Genomic DNA, 16472 nt, shown 5'->3' on the forward strand with positions numbered 1-16472 from the left:
ATTTCACTCTGATGGGAACATTGATCCCACTTGTGAAAACAACAGTCAGGTGGATTGAGAGTAGTGGCCTGGAGGAACAGAGTTGGAGCAAAACTCTCCTCTTCACTAGCATCTTTGTGTTCTTGAGCAAATGTACTTAATGCACCCCAGTTTCTTTATTTCGTAAAAAGAAAAAGTACATTGTGCTCCTTCTCTATCCATATATGCTCTTTAACTAGCTGTTACACCTTGAAAAGGTGTGAGTGGTAATTTTATTGTTGAAATTTTTCTCTCATTGTAGGATAGGTGTCTTTGACAGCACAGGCCTCATTTAGCCTACCAGCTAAATGCAGCAAGCAGCACCCACATTTTCCAAGGTCCTGCAATTAGTTACTTGATCCAGAATAGCATTTTGAACTTTATTTGTTGACCGTGGTAAAACCTGGTAGAGCAGCCTATCCCTTCGGGATGCTGAGTCAGTCTTTATATTCTTCAGACACCCGAGCAGCGACAGTGTGGCCCAGACTCCTGAACTGCTTCGGCGATACCCATTAGAGGATCACGCCGAGTTTCCCCTGCCCCCAGATGTGGTGTTCTTCTGCCAGCCAGAGGGCTGTCTGAGTGTGCGGCAGCGGCGCATGAGCCTGCGAGACGACACCTCTTTTGTCTTCACCCTCACCGACAAGGACACTGGAGTCACGCGTTATGGCATCTGTGTTAACTTCTACCGCTCCTTCCAGAAGCGGATGCCTAAGGAAAAGGGGGAAGCTGGGGCAGGGTCCCGTGGGAAGGAAGGACCCCGGGCCACCTGTGCCTCAGAAGAGGTTGGCACTGAGAGCTCAGAGAGTGGCTCATCCCTGCAGCCTCCCAGCGCCGACTCCACCCCCAATGTGAACCAGTCCCCTCGCGGAAAACGTCGGGCTAAGGCGGGAAGCCGATCCCGCAACAGTACTCTGACATCCCTCTGTGTGATCAGCCACTACCCCTTCTTCTCTACCTTCCGGGAGTGTCTGTACACCCTCAAACGTCTGGTGGACTGCTGTAGTGAGCGGCTGCTGGGCAAGAAACTGGGCATCCCTCGAGGCGTACAAAGGTATGGTTTGCCATTAGCTCAGAAGAGGGGGAGCATTTAAGAGGTGAGGTATAATTGACTTGTAAGGGGCCTAGGAAATTTTCTCTAAAGCTGAAGTCCTTCAGACCTATCTAAGCTTGTTTTGTTAGTCCTTACTAAGGGAAAGACTGCTGCTGAGTTAGATTTCCTACCATAATTGTGTTTGGGTTGATGCTGAGGAATTTGATGTTCCATGGTGGGCAGGACAATGAGTCCTGCCATGTACACATTTTTATACTTGTTCTCACTCTTGTATCTACCCTGTGGTCCTAGCTGAGCTCACAGGGCGAACTTTTCCATTGTTATCATTATCCCCTCCATGATTGCATTGGGTTGCAGTGGAGTATCAGCTCCTGCTGCTCATGTGTCTGTTTCCTGCTCTCTGCTCCTCAGGGACACCATGTGGCGCATCTTCACTGGGTCGTTGCTAGTGGAGGAGAAGTCAAGTGCCCTTCTGCACGACCTTCGAGAGATTGAGGCCTGGATCTATCGATTGCTGCGCTCCCCAGTACCCGTCTCTGGGCAGAAGCGAGTAGACATTGAGGTTCTACCCCAGGAGCTCCAGCAAGCTCTGACCTTTGCTCTTCCAGACCCCTCTCGATTCACCCTGGTGGATTTTCCACTGCACCTTCCCTTAGAACTTCTGGGTGTGGATGCCTGCCTTCAGGTGCTAACCTGCATCCTGTTAGAGCACAAGGTGAGAGGGCCAGCTTTCTAGAGCTTTGAAATATGGCAGAGACTAAACCATGAGCTCTTTGAGAGCAGGGACTACATCTTTTTTTTTCTTTTTTAAATCCTCACCCGAGGATATTTTTTCCATTTATCTTCAAATAGAGTGGGAGGGAGGGGGAGAGAGGAACATTGATGTGAGAGAGACACATCAATTGGTTGCCTCCCGCATGACCCCGACCAGGGCCAGGGACCAAATTGCAACCAAGGTGCCTGCCCTTGACCGGAATCGAACCTGCAACTCTTTGGTCTGCGGGCCGACACTCTAACCGCTGAGCCAAATCGGCCAGGGCGGGACTACATGTTTTTCATCTTTGTATCTCCACAAGGTAATATGATGCCAGGTATATAGCAGGTACTCAGTAGGTGTGAGTTGAATCAAAGTACTGATATTGTGTGGGATGTATTCAGAGGGCTTGCCACTCAGTTGAATTTTCTAACTATACTGACCTGATTCTCTGGTGATATCAGTAGTTCTGTTCCAGTGAATGGTCCTGGGATTGGGGGTGCAGAAAGTAGGAACATAGGGAGTGATTCGAGGGAAGACTGTAGTCTACAGTGCTTGGATTGGGAGGTGGCAGGCAGAGTGGGGTACAGAGCATGGTAATTGTGGAAACTAAGCTCCTGAGCCATGGGCATGGTGAAACAAATGAAATTACTAGTGTTGGGAGCTGTGTTCTTGTAAACCTTACTTCTGCTGATCCTTGTGACTTGTGGCAGGTGGTACTCCAGTCCCGAGATTACAATGCACTCTCTATGTCTGTGATGGCATTTGTGGCAATGATCTACCCCCTGGAGTATATGTTTCCTGTTATCCCACTGCTGCCCACCTGCATGGCATCAGCAGAGCAGGTGAGTCTCAAGGTGTTTTCTGCTTTGTCACGTCTGTGTTCCAACTCTGTCCAGCTCTGGGCTCGATGCCCAAAGAAGCTGTAAATCAGTACTGGTCCACAGTCCCTTATCAAAACTTACTTGTCTACAAAATCTGACCTGCCTTGAACTGTCCTGGTGGTAAAACCTTTGCTGTTTGTGGCTTTTATTTGTTTATTACGTTAATGTTAATGATTAGAGGCTACTGGCTATACTACTGCAGGTATTACAGAATATGCACTGATACCTTTCTAAAATCTGAAGAATTTTGAATTTTGAAATACATCTGTCCTCAAGGGTTTTGGGAAAGGGATTGTTTCCTTATCTAGAAAAATACTGGCTTGATAAGTGATCACAATAGGTTTTGTTTCTGTTTCTTATCCTCTTAATCCTTTCCACAGCTGCTGTTGGCCCCAACCCCATACATCATCGGGGTCCCTGCCAGCTTCTTCCTCTACAAACTGGACTTCAAAATGCCTGATGATGTATGGCTAGTGGATCTGGACAGCAGTAGGGTGAGGTTCTTGGCTGAGGCACTGTAGGGTCTACAATAGGGTGGTTTTTCTAGATTATTCTCAGGAAGGTCCTGAGTTGATGGGTGATTTCTGTTGTGTGACTCATTGAAACATTTTTTTTTTCAATCCTGCTTTTTTTTTTTTATTGGTTTAATAGACCCTTTTTAGGACTCAAAGAATTACAAGATTCAGTGTTGCCAGAATTAAGGGCCCTGCCACATCTCAGAGCAACAGGGCAGTTGTGGTTGCCAGACAGTTACACAGGCTGTGTATTTCTGCTAATGGATTTCTTGGGATATAGTTTCTAGTAAGAAACTATCTTTCTTTTTATTTATTGATTGATTTTAGAGAGAGAAACAGAAACATCAATTTGTTGTTCCATTTGTTTATGCATTCATTGGTTGATTCTTTTTTTTTTAAAGATTTTAAAAATTGATTTTCAGAGAGAGAGGAAAGGAGAGGGAGAGAGAGAGAAACATTGATGTGAGAGTGAAACATCGATTAGCTGCTTCCCGCATACCCCCTACTGAGGATTAAGCCCAAAACCCAGGCATGTGCCCTGACCAGGAATTGAACCAGCAACATTTCCATGCACTGGATGACCCCCAGCAACTGAACCACACCAGCCAGGTCTTTGGTTGATTCTTGCATGTGCCCTGGCTGGGGATTGAACCCACAACCTTGCAGTATCAAGACAGTTCTCTAATCAACTTAGCTACCTGGCCAGGGCTGGAAACTGTCTTTTAGTACAGACTTTTTAAAATGTAACATTCTATAGTGTTAACACAAATTTCCGTAGGAAGCCCTCACATGTGTTCATTGTAAAAACTTTAGAAAATACAAATAAATATAAAGAAGTAAGTAAAAACCATAATCCTATTGTTTAGAGATAGTCACCAATAACAGATATATTTCCTTTCAGGTGTGTATGTATATCATGCACATGTGTCTGTCTCATGTATGCTGGTATATAATGTGTATATTCACGTGTATATGATAATACTGTATATACAACTGTCCTGAGCAATGAATTCTAAGGTCAAGCCTTTTATGTTTTCTCTGGTGCAGGTGATTGCCCCCACCAACGCAGAAGTGCTACCTGTCCTGCCAGAACCAGAATCAGTAGAGTTGAAAAAACATTTAAAGCAGGTGTGTGCAGAGTGAAGCAAAGGGATGTGCAGGGCTGCTGTGGGCTGTTTCCTAGCAGCTTTCCTCCCAGGTGCCAAGCAGAGGAGATGGTCTTTGCCTTGGGTGGGCTTCAGAGGAGGCGTGCCCCATTCTGGAGGCAGGGTGAACCTCAAAAGGGCGTTTTAGATTCCTTGTAATTCATTATATGCTATGTGAAACGACCCTTCACTTCCAGTTTCTTGTCACGTCTGCTGTTCTTTTTTTATTTTCCTCTTTCTTTTTAATCCTCACCTGGGAATATGTTTTTTAATTGAGTTTTAGAAAGAGAGGAATGGAGCCCTGGCCAGTTTGGCTCAGCGGTTAGAGCGTCGGCCTGCGGTCCGGAGAGACCCGGGTTCGGTTCCCGCTAAGGGCACGTACTTCGGTTGCAGTTTGTCCCCAGACCTGGTTGGTCGTGCGGGTGGCATCCACTCGATGTGTCCCTTTCACATCGATGTTTCTCTCTCTCTCCCTTCCTCTCTCTCCCTCCCACTCTATCTGTACAAAAATGGAAAAATATCCTCGGGTGAGGATAAAAAAAAAGAAAGAGGAATGGAGAAAGATCGAGAGAAACGTCAATGTGAGAGAGACATCGATCAGTTGCCTCCCTTACGCGCCCTGACCAGAGATCGAACTGGCAACCTTTTTGGTGTACAGGACGATGCTCCAACCAACTGACCCACCCAGATAGGGCACATCTGCTATTCTTTGTGTCCTTGGATTGTCTCTCAGTCTTGTAAGGAGGGAGTTAGGGCAAAATGGCTTTTTAAATGTTTTCCTCTTAAACTGATTCCCTATGGAATTCTTTCTTCAAAAATTCCTTTCTCTGAGTAAGCCCTTCAATGCATTTTTTATTGATTGACTTTCTTCTTCTTCTGCATGCTGAACACAGTATCTGAAGGTAAAACCTGACAAGGCCCCACCCTCTGCCTGCTGTGTGTGGATAGCTCTGTCTCTGTAGGATTCCCTGCTGTCATTCGAAGGGTCTTCAGGAATCTCTCTCTAGCTGTTGTCCGAGTTGCTTCGCAGTACCTCTAGATGATACCTGCTTGGATTTAAATGGGTCATGTTGTATCATCCCTCTCACTCACTTCACCACTGCTGATGTAATATGACACCTTGTCACTGCAGTCTCATCTGGTGAGGGTTGCAAGTTCAGAAAGTTCTTGAGCTATATTCCTTTGCTGTGTTTTCATTCTGAGTGATTTCTGTAGCATGACTAATGAGATGGAGAGCATTGTACTTTAAATGTCTATAGAAGCTAAGTCCTTGGCTCATTGGTCCTCTGTCCCCACCTCTGCTACTCAGAGGGTGGTCCATGGACCAGCAGCACCAGCCTCACCTGGGTTTGGTCGAAGTGCAGAATCGCCCCAGACCTACTGAATCAGAATCTGCATTTTAACAGTATTACCAGGTGAAATCTGTGCTCATTAACATTTAAGTAGCTCTCTGAGCTAGACCAGTGGTTTCAAACAGCCCCATGGAGTCTCCAAGGGGTTGATTTAGGTTGTGAGCACCAGACACCTGAGGCTTTGGGTTCTTTATGTCCTTCAAAGAAGCTGAAGTTTCCATTGTTTATATTTCCACATAGATTTCCATTGAAAAACAAGATGTCATGGCTAAAATAAATTTGAAAGCTATTACCCTGAAATTGATCAAGTCTCCTTGAGCCAGGCTGGCAAAAGCTGAAGCTCTTTGTAAAACACATTATTTTCTAAAGGTTAAAATATTTGGATTCTTATTTCAAAGATGAAGGCTCGTTCCTAGGGGGTGAGATTGGCTGGCTGCTGGATTCTGCCTCCGGTGAGGAATTTCTCGTCCACAGGCCCTCGCCAGCATGAGTCTCAACACCCAGCCCATCCTCAATCTGGAAAAATTCCATGAGGGCCAGGACATCCCCCTTCTCTTTGGAAGACCTTCTAGTGACCTGCAGTCCACACCTTCCACTGAATTCAACCCTCTTATCTATGGCAATGATGTGGATTCCGTGGATGTCGCAACCAGGTACCCACCAAGTCGATTAGATAACTCTGAGCTCTTAAACTGGTCTGTGCTTACACAATGACGTTGGGCAGACCACTCCCCTGAGCCAGAGTTCCTTTATATGAAAAATATGTGTAATATTGGGTTATATTTGCCACCTTGGTAAAAACAAAGAAATAGTTCATCATACTGTCAGGCATTTTAAGCCTCGTTTCAAGAAGAGGATTGATGATTCTTTAAGATGTCTCTCCCCTGATGCCTTTGGGAGAAGGTCTGAGACGTTGGATCGTAGGAACCGTTACTCTGCAAGGTGCGGGACTTGGATGATCTCACTTCTCCTTCTCCGCAGAGTGGCCATGGTCCGTTTCTTCAACTCCCCCAACGTGCTGCAGGGCTTTCAGATGCACACACGAACCCTGCGTCTCTTCCCTCGGCCTGTGGTCGCTTTTCAAGCTGGCTCCTTCCTGGCCTCACGTCCCCGGCAGACTCCTTTCGCTGAGAAACTGGCCAGGACGCAGGCTGTGGAGTACTTTGGAGAATGGATCCTTAACCCTACCAACTACGCCTTCCAGCGAATTCACAACAGTGCGTCCCCCCCTCTGCACCGCCCTCCTTCAGCCTTCGCCCTGCTGGCGGCTCTTCCCTGTGCTTTTCCCCTTTCGGATCTTTACCCGCCCCTTCCATTCCTGTTTTGCTTTAAACCTGTTACTACCTGTCTTTTATATTTTGTCTGCTTTTTTCCCCTTGTTGCTAATTCTGTTCTTCTTCCTCCTTGGGCAGACATGTTTGATCCGGCCCTGATTGGTGACAAGCCGAAGTGGTACGCTCATCAGCTGCAGCCCGTCCGTTACCGCGTCTACGACAGCTGCTCCCAGCTGGCTGAGGCGCTGAGTGTGCCCCCGGAGCGGGGCTCTGACTCTGACCCCACTGATGACAGGTGAGCAGTCTCTTGTGGCAGCAAAGCAGTTGTTCGAGATAAAAGAGGCTCTCCACTAGCCTTATGTGGCATAATGGCAAAGTCTCGTAGAAGTTAAACATCAGCATTTGAACCTTGGGTTATATTTTGGTTGATTGTTTTATCAGCTTCCTTATTTTATACTGTTCCCTGGCCTTGAGTTAAGGGTGCTCCTCTTTTTATTTTATCTAATGCTGATGGTCGATTCTCTCCCTGTGCCTTCTTTCTGTTTTATTTCTATTTGTGTGCTCGTCACTCTGCAGTGGCAGTGATAGTATGGATTATGATGACTCAAGCTCTTCTTACTCCTCCCTCGGTGACTTTGTTAGTGAAATGATGAAGTGTGACATCAACGGTGATACTCCTAGTAAGTGCACCTGGGGAACTTGGCCAGCTCCGGGCAGGGTTCGGGGTCGGGGATGGTGTGGTCTGTACCTGCCACCCTGGGTTTGGGCAGATGTGGATCCTCTGACACACGCGGCCCTGGGGGATGCCAGTGAGGTGGAGATTGATGAGCTGCAGAGCCAGAAGGAAGCAGAGGAGCCTGGCCCCGACGGGGAGCACTCCCAGGAGAACCCCGCGCTGCGCTCCAGCTCCAGCACCACGGCCAGCAGTAGCCCCAGCACCGTCATCCACAGCACCAGTTCTGTACGTGAGGACCCGTTGGGGTGGACAAGTGAGGACAGATGGGCCTCGCCTCTCTTAGGAAAGCTGGGATGAAGCTATTAATTTAATTTGCTTCTTTCTCCACCGTCTTCCTCTCCATACATCCTATAGCTTAGAGCCTATAAGATATAGTTTTGACCCCAGAAGGAAGTCAGTGGGCTTTGTTCAGGGAAGAACAAAGGCTTTGTTAGGTAAGACCCCCCCCCTTGCATAGTTTGTGGGGACAGAGAATGGGGGTGCCACAGAGATCTTTTCTCACATATTTCTTAGGATAGAAATCTGATAGACCTGGCTTGGCCCTGTCAAACCGAGACCGAGGAAGACTCGGGCCCCAGGTGACTGCTTTTCATTCGCTGTGGCCTGCAGGAACCTGCGGACTCATCGGAGATGGAGTGTAAGGCAGCAGTGGGCGTCTCCAAGCCCCTCCCTACCATGCCTCCCGGCACTGGCAGATCGAGCACGGACAGGCGTCAGGCAGAAACTGGAGAGGGGTCAGTGCGCCGGCGAACCTATGACAATCCGTACTTCGAGCCCCAGTATGGCTTTCCCCCTGAGGAAGATGATGATGACCAGGGGGAAAGTTACACTCCCCGATTCAGCCACCATGGCAGTAGCAGTCGGTGAGAGCCTGGGGACTCCTCCTGGATGGGTGACTGAAGGACCTCACTACCCTGGATCGTGGGCGAGGGCTAGCCAGTCCGAGGAGTCTGAGTGCTCGCATGGTCCTGCCATCTCCAGAGGGCGGTGCTTTGCCATGGGCCTTTAGGAAGAGTGGGAAGGGACAGGGGACTGCAGGGGAGTATCAGGCCCACATGCCCCAGATAGGTGCCCCTGCCTGGGACTCATAGGTGCCACTGTGCATTCAAGGGCTCAGACGCTGCTGCGGCCCAACAGCTTGAAACTGGCAAGCGACTCAGAGGCAGAGTCAGACTCCCGAGCGAGCTCTCCCACCTCCACCGTCTCCAACAACAGCACCGAGGGCTTCGGGGGCATCATGTCTTTTGCCAGTAAGTGCTTTCAGCTCTCTCGTGCTTTGTCCCATTTTCTCCCCAGTAGGGCCTGGCCACAGCAGGTGCCGCTTAGAACCTCACATATGGGGCTGGGTTGGCATTACCGAGCCCCAATTCAGGTCATTTGTTGACACTCAATAAGGTACTTTTAGGGAGGTTGATAGAGATCAGACAGATGAATCATTATCTTTATACCTGGAGGTTTCAGTCTATTTAGGTAAGATAGCGGAGCAACTGAAAAATCATTATATTAAAAATCATACACTTGTGCCCTGCCGGTGTGGCTCAGTGGTTGAGTGTCGACCCATGCACCAAGAGGACGCCAGTTCGATTCCCAGTCAGGACACATGCCCAGGTTGTGGGCCCGATCCCCAGGGGGGAGCATGCAGGAGGCGGCCAGTCGATGTTTCTCTCTCTCCCTTCTCTCTCTGAAAGCAGTAAAGAAAATATTTTTTTTAAAAAAGCATACACTGCCCTGGCCGGTTTGGCTCAGCGGTTAGAGCGTCGGCCTGCGGTCCTGAGAGACCCGGGTTCGGTTCCCGCTAAGGGCGCGTACCTTGGTTGCAGTTTGTCCCCGGCCCTGGTCGGTTGTGTGGGTGGCAGCCACTCGATGTGTTCCTTTCACATCGATGTTTCTCTCTCTCTTTCTGTTCCTCTCTCTCCCTCCCACTCTACCTAAACAAAAAATGGAAAGGTGTCCTCGGGTGAGGATAAAAAAATAAAAATAAAAAAAATAAAAAAAGCATACACTTGTACATATATTTTGTGGAAATATTCTGGTCAAATTTGATTTCTGTATAAATCTAATATCTTCTTTGTCCAGTGAAGGACTTTTTTGTGAACATGCTTTGAAATCTGTGAGAGGTTGACTTTCCTGTATAGAGAATTTTTCCAGAAACGAGGGGCAGTGCCAGTGAAAGATGAAAGACAGACTGGGGACCAGAGAAAGTCAGCACAGGGGAGAACTGAGTTTTTTCAGAAGCCGGGAAGGGGCAGCGCCAACTTCAGACCAGTAGCACATTAACTGCTGGCTTTGGTGCCAAATTAGCAGTCGATGAGAGACTTGTACATCGTCCTGAGCGTAATCAGAGCACGTGGCTACTGGGTTGTGAGCAGTTTTGGCAGTGGCCCCATCGTTGGCCCTAAGTTAGATTTGGTCCTTTCTGAGAGAGCTGAGTCACAGGGCTGTTTGGCAAGGAGGACGGTAAAGGTGACGTAGTCATCGTCATCAGAGCAGGCGGCTTTGATTCTTTATCCCCCTAACTCATTTCTCTCGCCGCCCCCGCCCTCCCTTGCTAGGCAGCCTGTATCGGAACCACAGCACAAGCTTCAGTCTTTCAAACCTCACGTTGCCCACCAAAGGTGCCCGGGAGAAGACCACGCCCTTCCCCAGTCTGAAAGGTAACCGCAGCCATCCTGTGGCCAAGCAGGATTCTCTGGAAATGCTTCCGATCTGCGAGTGCTTGTCAGGAGCCCCGTGTGTGATGAATCATTCGTCTGGTTGTTGCCCCTCACATCGCTTCCCACGGCTTTCACTGCACATCGTGGCCTCTCGCTGGTTTTCAGCTGAAAACTGTCTTGATAGCGGAAGAGTAGGCCCTGGTAGATCATTTAGCGTAATGACAACTGTGGCATTACTGTTGCTTCCGGGGGAAACTTTGTCAAAGGTACATAATTAACACAGGGATCCTCCAGTGCCACCAGTCGTCTGCCAGGTACCTACTGTATGAACTTAGGACAAGCTCCGTCCCAAAGAGATTGCCCACCAGGGGATGGTTGTGAAGAGCCTGGCACTGAGAATTTATTTTGTTTCACGTTTTGAGCCTGGCAGTGTTTGTAGAGTCAAAAAGCCTCTTACTTTGGCTTCATGTCAACTTAGGGCCTATGAGTGGGCCAGGTGATACTGGCTGGCTTCTAGGGGCAGTTGAGACCTCATTTGATTTTCATCAGTGGTCTCTCAGAGGTTGAGGGGCTCTTCTGAATTTACTCTGCCTTCTGTTTGTTTCCTCTAGGCTTTGTGCTGATATTTAATCATTGTAGAAAGCACAGTGACCTCCAAGTATTTTTTTAACTGACTTGTCTTCCCAGTGATTAAAAATGTCAGAAATCTAAGGAATGTTCTTTGGGTGGGGAGTGGGAACACAGGATGGATGGGCAAAAGGACATCAGAGCTAGTGGTGGGGGAAGGAGTGAGTGAGTTCAGCCGAGCTCAGTCGGTTAGGGATGGAGCGTGTCAGCGGCACAGGCCTTCCCTTGATGCAGTTGAAGAGGAGACATGGAAACGCTTTCATTGCATGCTGATGCTTCACTCCATTTGCTGCGCTTGTCACTCCCAGTCACCCCCATTCTCACTCCTCCACCCCACTTCCCATGACAGCATCTGCAAGGTGGGTCTCTGCCCTCTGCACACCCGCAGAACCTCTGGACCCCTGTGCTAGATGTTTCGGGAAAACCAGTGGTCCCTCTTCCACGCATGCGCCTGTGTAGTACCTGAAGGCTCCCGTGTCATTACCCTGCTTCTGGCTGTGAGAGGCCAGAGTCTGAGGGATGGTCTTTCCTGGAGCTTGGTTGTCTCCGGTCACTTGGCTTCCAGCCCTGAGGTGCCGGAGAGCCCAGTTCACGTGCACCAAGCTCTGGAGAACGCTCAGTTTGTCTGACTTGCAGATCTGTTGAGGGTTGTAGGGGTTGTGGATTGTGGCGCACCTACTAATTGTGTATTTTGTGTCCCAGTATTTGGGCTAAATACTCTAATGGAGATTGTTACTGAAGCCGGCCCCGGGAGTGGTGAAGGTGGGTCCTGCCCGTGAGCTGTGCATGATCTTTTTTCCCTAGCATCCTCTGTGCCTGCCTGAGGCCATCCTCCTCATGGAGCAAGCAGCATCACACGATGACCTGCCTTACCCTGTCCCCCGTGATGCCCATGCTTGCCCTTGGGCGTGCTGCTGGTGCATGTGGAGTGGCCTGAGTCTCCATCCCCACTTCCTCCACATTGCCATGGCTGGTTTCTACCCCTGTGTGATGCCCTGGGGCCGTCCTACCCCGCCCTTCTGGGGAATGGGTATGGACCGTGGCTACCCAGGGCTGTGCTCACACTGGCTCCTGGACTACAACAGTGACATCTCTCGTTCCGCCTTCCTGGCTGTAGGAAACAGGAGGGCCTTGGTGGACCAGAAGTCATCAGTCATTAAACACAGCCCAACAGTGAAGAGAGAACCCCCGTCACCCCAGGGCCGATCAAGCAATTCTAGGTAATAAATGGCAGAGCTGTTTTAAAAGTTCTCGGATAGAGGTAGCGATTCCTGTACCAAACTTTGCGGATGCTCAGGAGTAGGAGAGAAGCTCTCCGCTGGGTAGATGAGATCAGTTCTGACTCAGTCCCCATACAACTAGCCTCGTGATGCTGAGGAGGGACAGTGGTGGCAAACCAGGCCCTCTGAGAGGTGGGGGTGCAGTGGACTTGGACATTTGGACATTTGGCTTTGCATTTTGTCTCTGGAGAGGCAGATATCTAGTCTGGTGAACGGGGGTGGGGTTTGCTCTGCAGAGGAGATAGTGACCACAGAAATGCTGTGTGGAACCCACAGTGAGAACCAGCAGTTCCTGAAGGAGGTGGTGCACAGCGTGCTGGATGGCCAGGGGGTCGGCTGGCTCAACATGAAGAAGGTGCGGCGGCTGCTGGAGAGCGAGCAGCTGCGGGTCTTCGTGCTGAGCAAGCTGAACCGCACAGTGCAGTCAGAGGACGATGCCCGGCAGGACCTCATCCCAGATGTGGTCGGTGTTTGGGGTTGGGAGTGGGAATCACCTGGGAAGAGGGATGTGGACAGCAAAGGCAGTTTTGCCAATGTGAGCCCCTGGATTATTGTTGCAGGAGATCAGTCGAAAGGTGTACAAGGGGATGTTAGACCTGCTCAAGTGCACAGTCCTCAGTCTGGAGCAGTCCTATGCGCACGCAGGCCTGGGCGGCATGGCCAGCATCTTTGGGCTTCTGGAGATCGCTCAGACCCACTACTATAGCAAAGGTAGGGACCGTACCGGCGTGGGAGATGCCATCCACAGCTCTCCCACTCGTCTCCAAAGAAAGTGAACTTGTCGCTTGAGAAATTCCTCAGTGCCAAGCTTTGGGGTTGTATTTTCTAGTAGTGGGTGTCTTTCTGTCATGAAAAATAAGATGTCAGTTTTCTTTCCTGGCACTTCCTCCCATATTCCTGCTTCTTCCACCTCATTTCCACACCTTGATTCTCACTCACTACCTCTTTTGACCTCTTCCTATATTCGATCTTTTCCTCAGAACCAGACAAGCGCAAGAGAAGTCCAACAGAGAGTGTAAATACACCAGTTGGCAAGGACCCTGGCCTGGCTGGTCGGGGGGACCCAAAGGCTATGGCACAGCTGAGAGTTCCCCAGCTGGGACCTCGGGCGCCAAGTGCTGCAGGAAAGGGTCCTAAGGAACTGGACACCAAAAGTTTAAAGGAAGAGAATTTTGTAGCATCTATTGGTATGTATCACTGTGTTTGGTGTGTTGGAGGGGTTCTGGCTTCTTAAATATCCCTCCCTCCTTTCAATTCATCCAGAGTCCTGCCTGTCTCTTTCCCATGCTTTGCTTTTTAGAGAGGGAGATGGGTCTGTGTCCACTTCTGATGGTTCTTTATGCTCCTCCGTCCCTTAGGCTTCATTCACAGCCCCACCTACCTCTTAACACGGAAGATTTTCTTCGGGGCCTGTGAGGCTGGCAGGGAGTCTGAGCTGTGCTCTTGGTCCCTCTTTTGTTTACTTCTGGTTTTCTTCACGTCGTGGAGAGGCCCCATGAGCTCCTGGAAGCAATAAGGAAGTTTATAGATGCATCTTTAGGCTGTACAATTACGATCGTCTGGGTCTCTAAAGCCAATGTCCCCCCATCCAACCAGTACACTGCCCTCAAAGTTGCTCCTCTGGAGTGTGTCGGATGATCTCATTTTCCTGGGTTCCGGACCTGGAGTATAGATTTCTGAGTCAGCTTTTCTTCAAAACTGTCCTCACTGGAGCTTGTTTACGTTTGGTGTTTCTCCATTCCTGCTAAGACGTCTGGCGAGCTCTCTGGTGTCACCACAGTGGGACTCACTCCCTACTTGACCTTGAGTCACCTAGGTTGTGTCTGTCTTTTTCTGGTTCTCGGTCCCAGGGCAATACGCTCTGCCTGCGGCCTCTTCATCAGTCAGTAGCAGTGGCCCCGTGCTTTTGTAAATGAGAAGAGGAACCAGTTTCCTTTTTAGGGGCCAGCAAGATAGTGCCCTTGAGGCCGCCGACCCTGCCGTTCTCCTGCCCTCAACCAGGAATGTGACTTTGGGCACATCACCTCCCCTCTCAGGGTCTCTTCCTCCTCACCTGGGAAAGGGGGTGGCTGGACTAAGTGGACGCTAACGTTCTTCTAGGAAAAGCACCACTATGATTGCTATTCTCTCTTCTTGACCCTACCAAGATGCTATTCTTGACATTTAATATTCTCTGTGACCTCTACTGGATTTCCAGAGAGCTGGCTAAGAATGGGTCTCTTACCAGGATAGACACTGATTCTGAGGATGAGTTGGGATTTTTGGTAGCAACAAGGAGGGATGGCCACATCCTGCATGAATGACCTCTGTCCAGTCCAGCAATCAAACAGATTGGTGCTTGTGCCTCTGAAACCCTTTGGCTGCTTGAGGTGATCATCTGTCTTACCTGGAATCTTTAAAAATGCCTTTGCCGCCTGGCTGGTGTGGCTCAGTGGTTGAGCATCGACCCATGAACCAAGAGGTCGCCGGTTCGATTCCCGGTCAGGTCATATGCCCAGGTTGTGGGCCAAATCCCCAGTAGGGGGCATGCAGGAGGCTTCCAGTTGATGTTCTCTCTCATCAATGTTTCTATCTCTCTCTCTCCCTCTCCCTCTCCCTTCCTCCCTCTCTAAAAAAAAAAAAAAATCAATAAAGAAAAAAAATTTAAAAATTCCTTTGGCCTTGGCAGGTTCGGCTCAGCCGTTGGAATATCCGCTTGCAGACCAGAGAGTCCCAGGTTCAGTTCCCGCTAGGGGCACACACCAAAAAAAAGAAAAAGAAAAATGCCTTTGCCCAGCTCATTTGGCAGAGAGTGTGGTATGGTGGAAGTTTAAACCAATCTGAAGTCACATGATCTTGAGGGACTTCTCTAGCTTCTTTAGGGTTTGCTTCGGGCCGAAATCGAGGGGCCCGGTGAAAGGCTCTTCAAGTTCTAACATTCTGCAGGGATTTTACTGCCACACTGAGGTTAAGGTTAGACATTTGGAGTCTTTTATTTCATGAGTTGGGAGGAAGGCATTAGATCTCTTGATTTTTAATCCCCCAAATGAAGATCTTTTGTCTCTGGATTTGTAATCTTATATGTGAGACTAAATCAACTCGGGTGGGTGGGTTTCCATTTCGTCTGTCTGACCAGCCTCTGACTCTCTCTGTCTTTCTCTCCTGCTTACATTGCATCTGGGGTAGAATTGTGGAACAAGCACCAGGAAGTGAAAAAGCAAAAAGCTATGGAAAAACAGAGTAAGGAACAAATGCCCCTTCCCATTCCCAAGTCTCCCATACCTGCCAACTCCCCAGGCCCAGTTGGGGCAGGCTTCCTTTGTCAGCCCCACCCCAAATTTGCTCTAGGGGGTTATTTGGAACAACAGCAGGTAGGTGGTATGCGACTCAGGTATGTGGCTGGTAGGCTGCTTCCCACCCCCACCCCCCAGCTCTCAGGCTGTAATTGAGGCGTGTAACAAGCAAAGTCCCTTAGAACGTGGTTCTCTATTGTTTCAGAGTTGGTGGGGAGAATGTTTGCCTATCTCAGTGCCCCTCATTGGCTGATATCTCCCTCACCCAGTAGAAGGCCTGTGGGCACAGTTGGCAGAGATGGTTGCTATCCCTCCGTGTTGAGTCTGTAGCTTCCCAACTCTCTCTGGTGGCTTGCCTAGGCACGCTTTCTTGCTTTCTGTCATTCTGTCCTTCTGCCATATCATTGTGGGTGGGTGGGGGAAAGGGGAGTGGATTTGATCTCAAATGTGGAAGTTGTGGGGTGGGGGTAAGCAGTGTCCATGGAAATATCTGGTGTTTCTCGATCTCATTGGGCCCATCCTTTTCTAGCCCCTTTAGACACATTTGTTTGGGAAGCACTGAGTGACCCGGACACCCTTGAGTGGTTTCAGGCACCAGTGAAGCTCTGACCCTGAGTGCAGTGGAGTATCCAGGGGTGGGGAGCCTTTTTTCTGCCAAGGGCCATTTGGATATTTATAACACTCATGGGCCATACAAAATTATCAACTCAAAAATTAACTTGCTATATTTGTCAGGCTAATTTGGTAAGGCGCGTGATATAAGCTGGTATTAATTCCCCGAGGGCCGGGCGTTCCCCACCTCTGGGTAGAGCTTTTCTGTTTTCAGACGATGTGCTCAGAATTGTCTCAGGTTGAGAAGGTGGCTGCAGAACCCCTTGAGACCAGGTCTGATTTCTCCTTGGTTCTT

At 49.3% G+C, this 16472-nt stretch overlaps 1 protein-coding gene across 50 annotated transcripts in view; it reads left to right on the top strand.

Annotated features, from left to right (window-relative positions):
- MADD (MAP kinase activating death domain) overlaps nucleotides 1–16472 on the top strand; it is a 40449-nt gene that overhangs the window by 4170 nt on the left and 19807 nt on the right. For 10 of the 50 annotated variants that reach the window (XM_036259326.1, XM_036259325.1, XM_036259328.1 and 7 more), the window contains exons 3-22: nucleotides 476–1072; nucleotides 1484–1787; nucleotides 2540–2671; nucleotides 3091–3204; nucleotides 4273–4353; nucleotides 5264–5272; nucleotides 6197–6375; nucleotides 6704–6939; nucleotides 7135–7291; nucleotides 7573–7676; nucleotides 7767–7957; nucleotides 8342–8595; nucleotides 8843–8982; nucleotides 10285–10386; nucleotides 11716–11775; nucleotides 12131–12233; nucleotides 12570–12756; nucleotides 12854–13004; nucleotides 13274–13480; nucleotides 15459–15512. In XM_036259326.1, coding sequence (XP_036115219.1) covers nucleotides 476–1072; nucleotides 1484–1787; nucleotides 2540–2671; nucleotides 3091–3204; nucleotides 4273–4353; nucleotides 5264–5272; nucleotides 6197–6375; nucleotides 6704–6939; nucleotides 7135–7291; nucleotides 7573–7676; nucleotides 7767–7957; nucleotides 8342–8595; nucleotides 8843–8982; nucleotides 10285–10386; nucleotides 11716–11775; nucleotides 12131–12233; nucleotides 12570–12756; nucleotides 12854–13004; nucleotides 13274–13480; nucleotides 15459–15512 — 3362 coding nt within the window. The remainder of the gene's footprint in view (nucleotides 1–475; nucleotides 1073–1483; nucleotides 1788–2539; nucleotides 2672–3090; nucleotides 3205–4272; nucleotides 4354–5263; nucleotides 5273–6196; nucleotides 6376–6703; nucleotides 6940–7134; nucleotides 7292–7572; nucleotides 7677–7766; nucleotides 7958–8341; nucleotides 8596–8842; nucleotides 8983–10284; nucleotides 10387–11715; nucleotides 11776–12130; nucleotides 12234–12569; nucleotides 12757–12853; nucleotides 13005–13273; nucleotides 13481–15458; nucleotides 15513–16472) is intronic. The other 40 variants (XM_036259358.1, XM_036259373.1, XM_036259365.1 and 37 more) reach the window with 10 other exon arrangements.

Source organism: Molossus molossus, unplaced genomic scaffold, assembly GCF_014108415.1.
Source record: "Molossus molossus isolate mMolMol1 unplaced genomic scaffold, mMolMol1.p scaffold_m16_p_13, whole genome shotgun sequence".
Classification (NCBI taxonomy): Eukaryota; Metazoa; Chordata; class Mammalia; order Chiroptera; family Molossidae; genus Molossus; species Molossus molossus.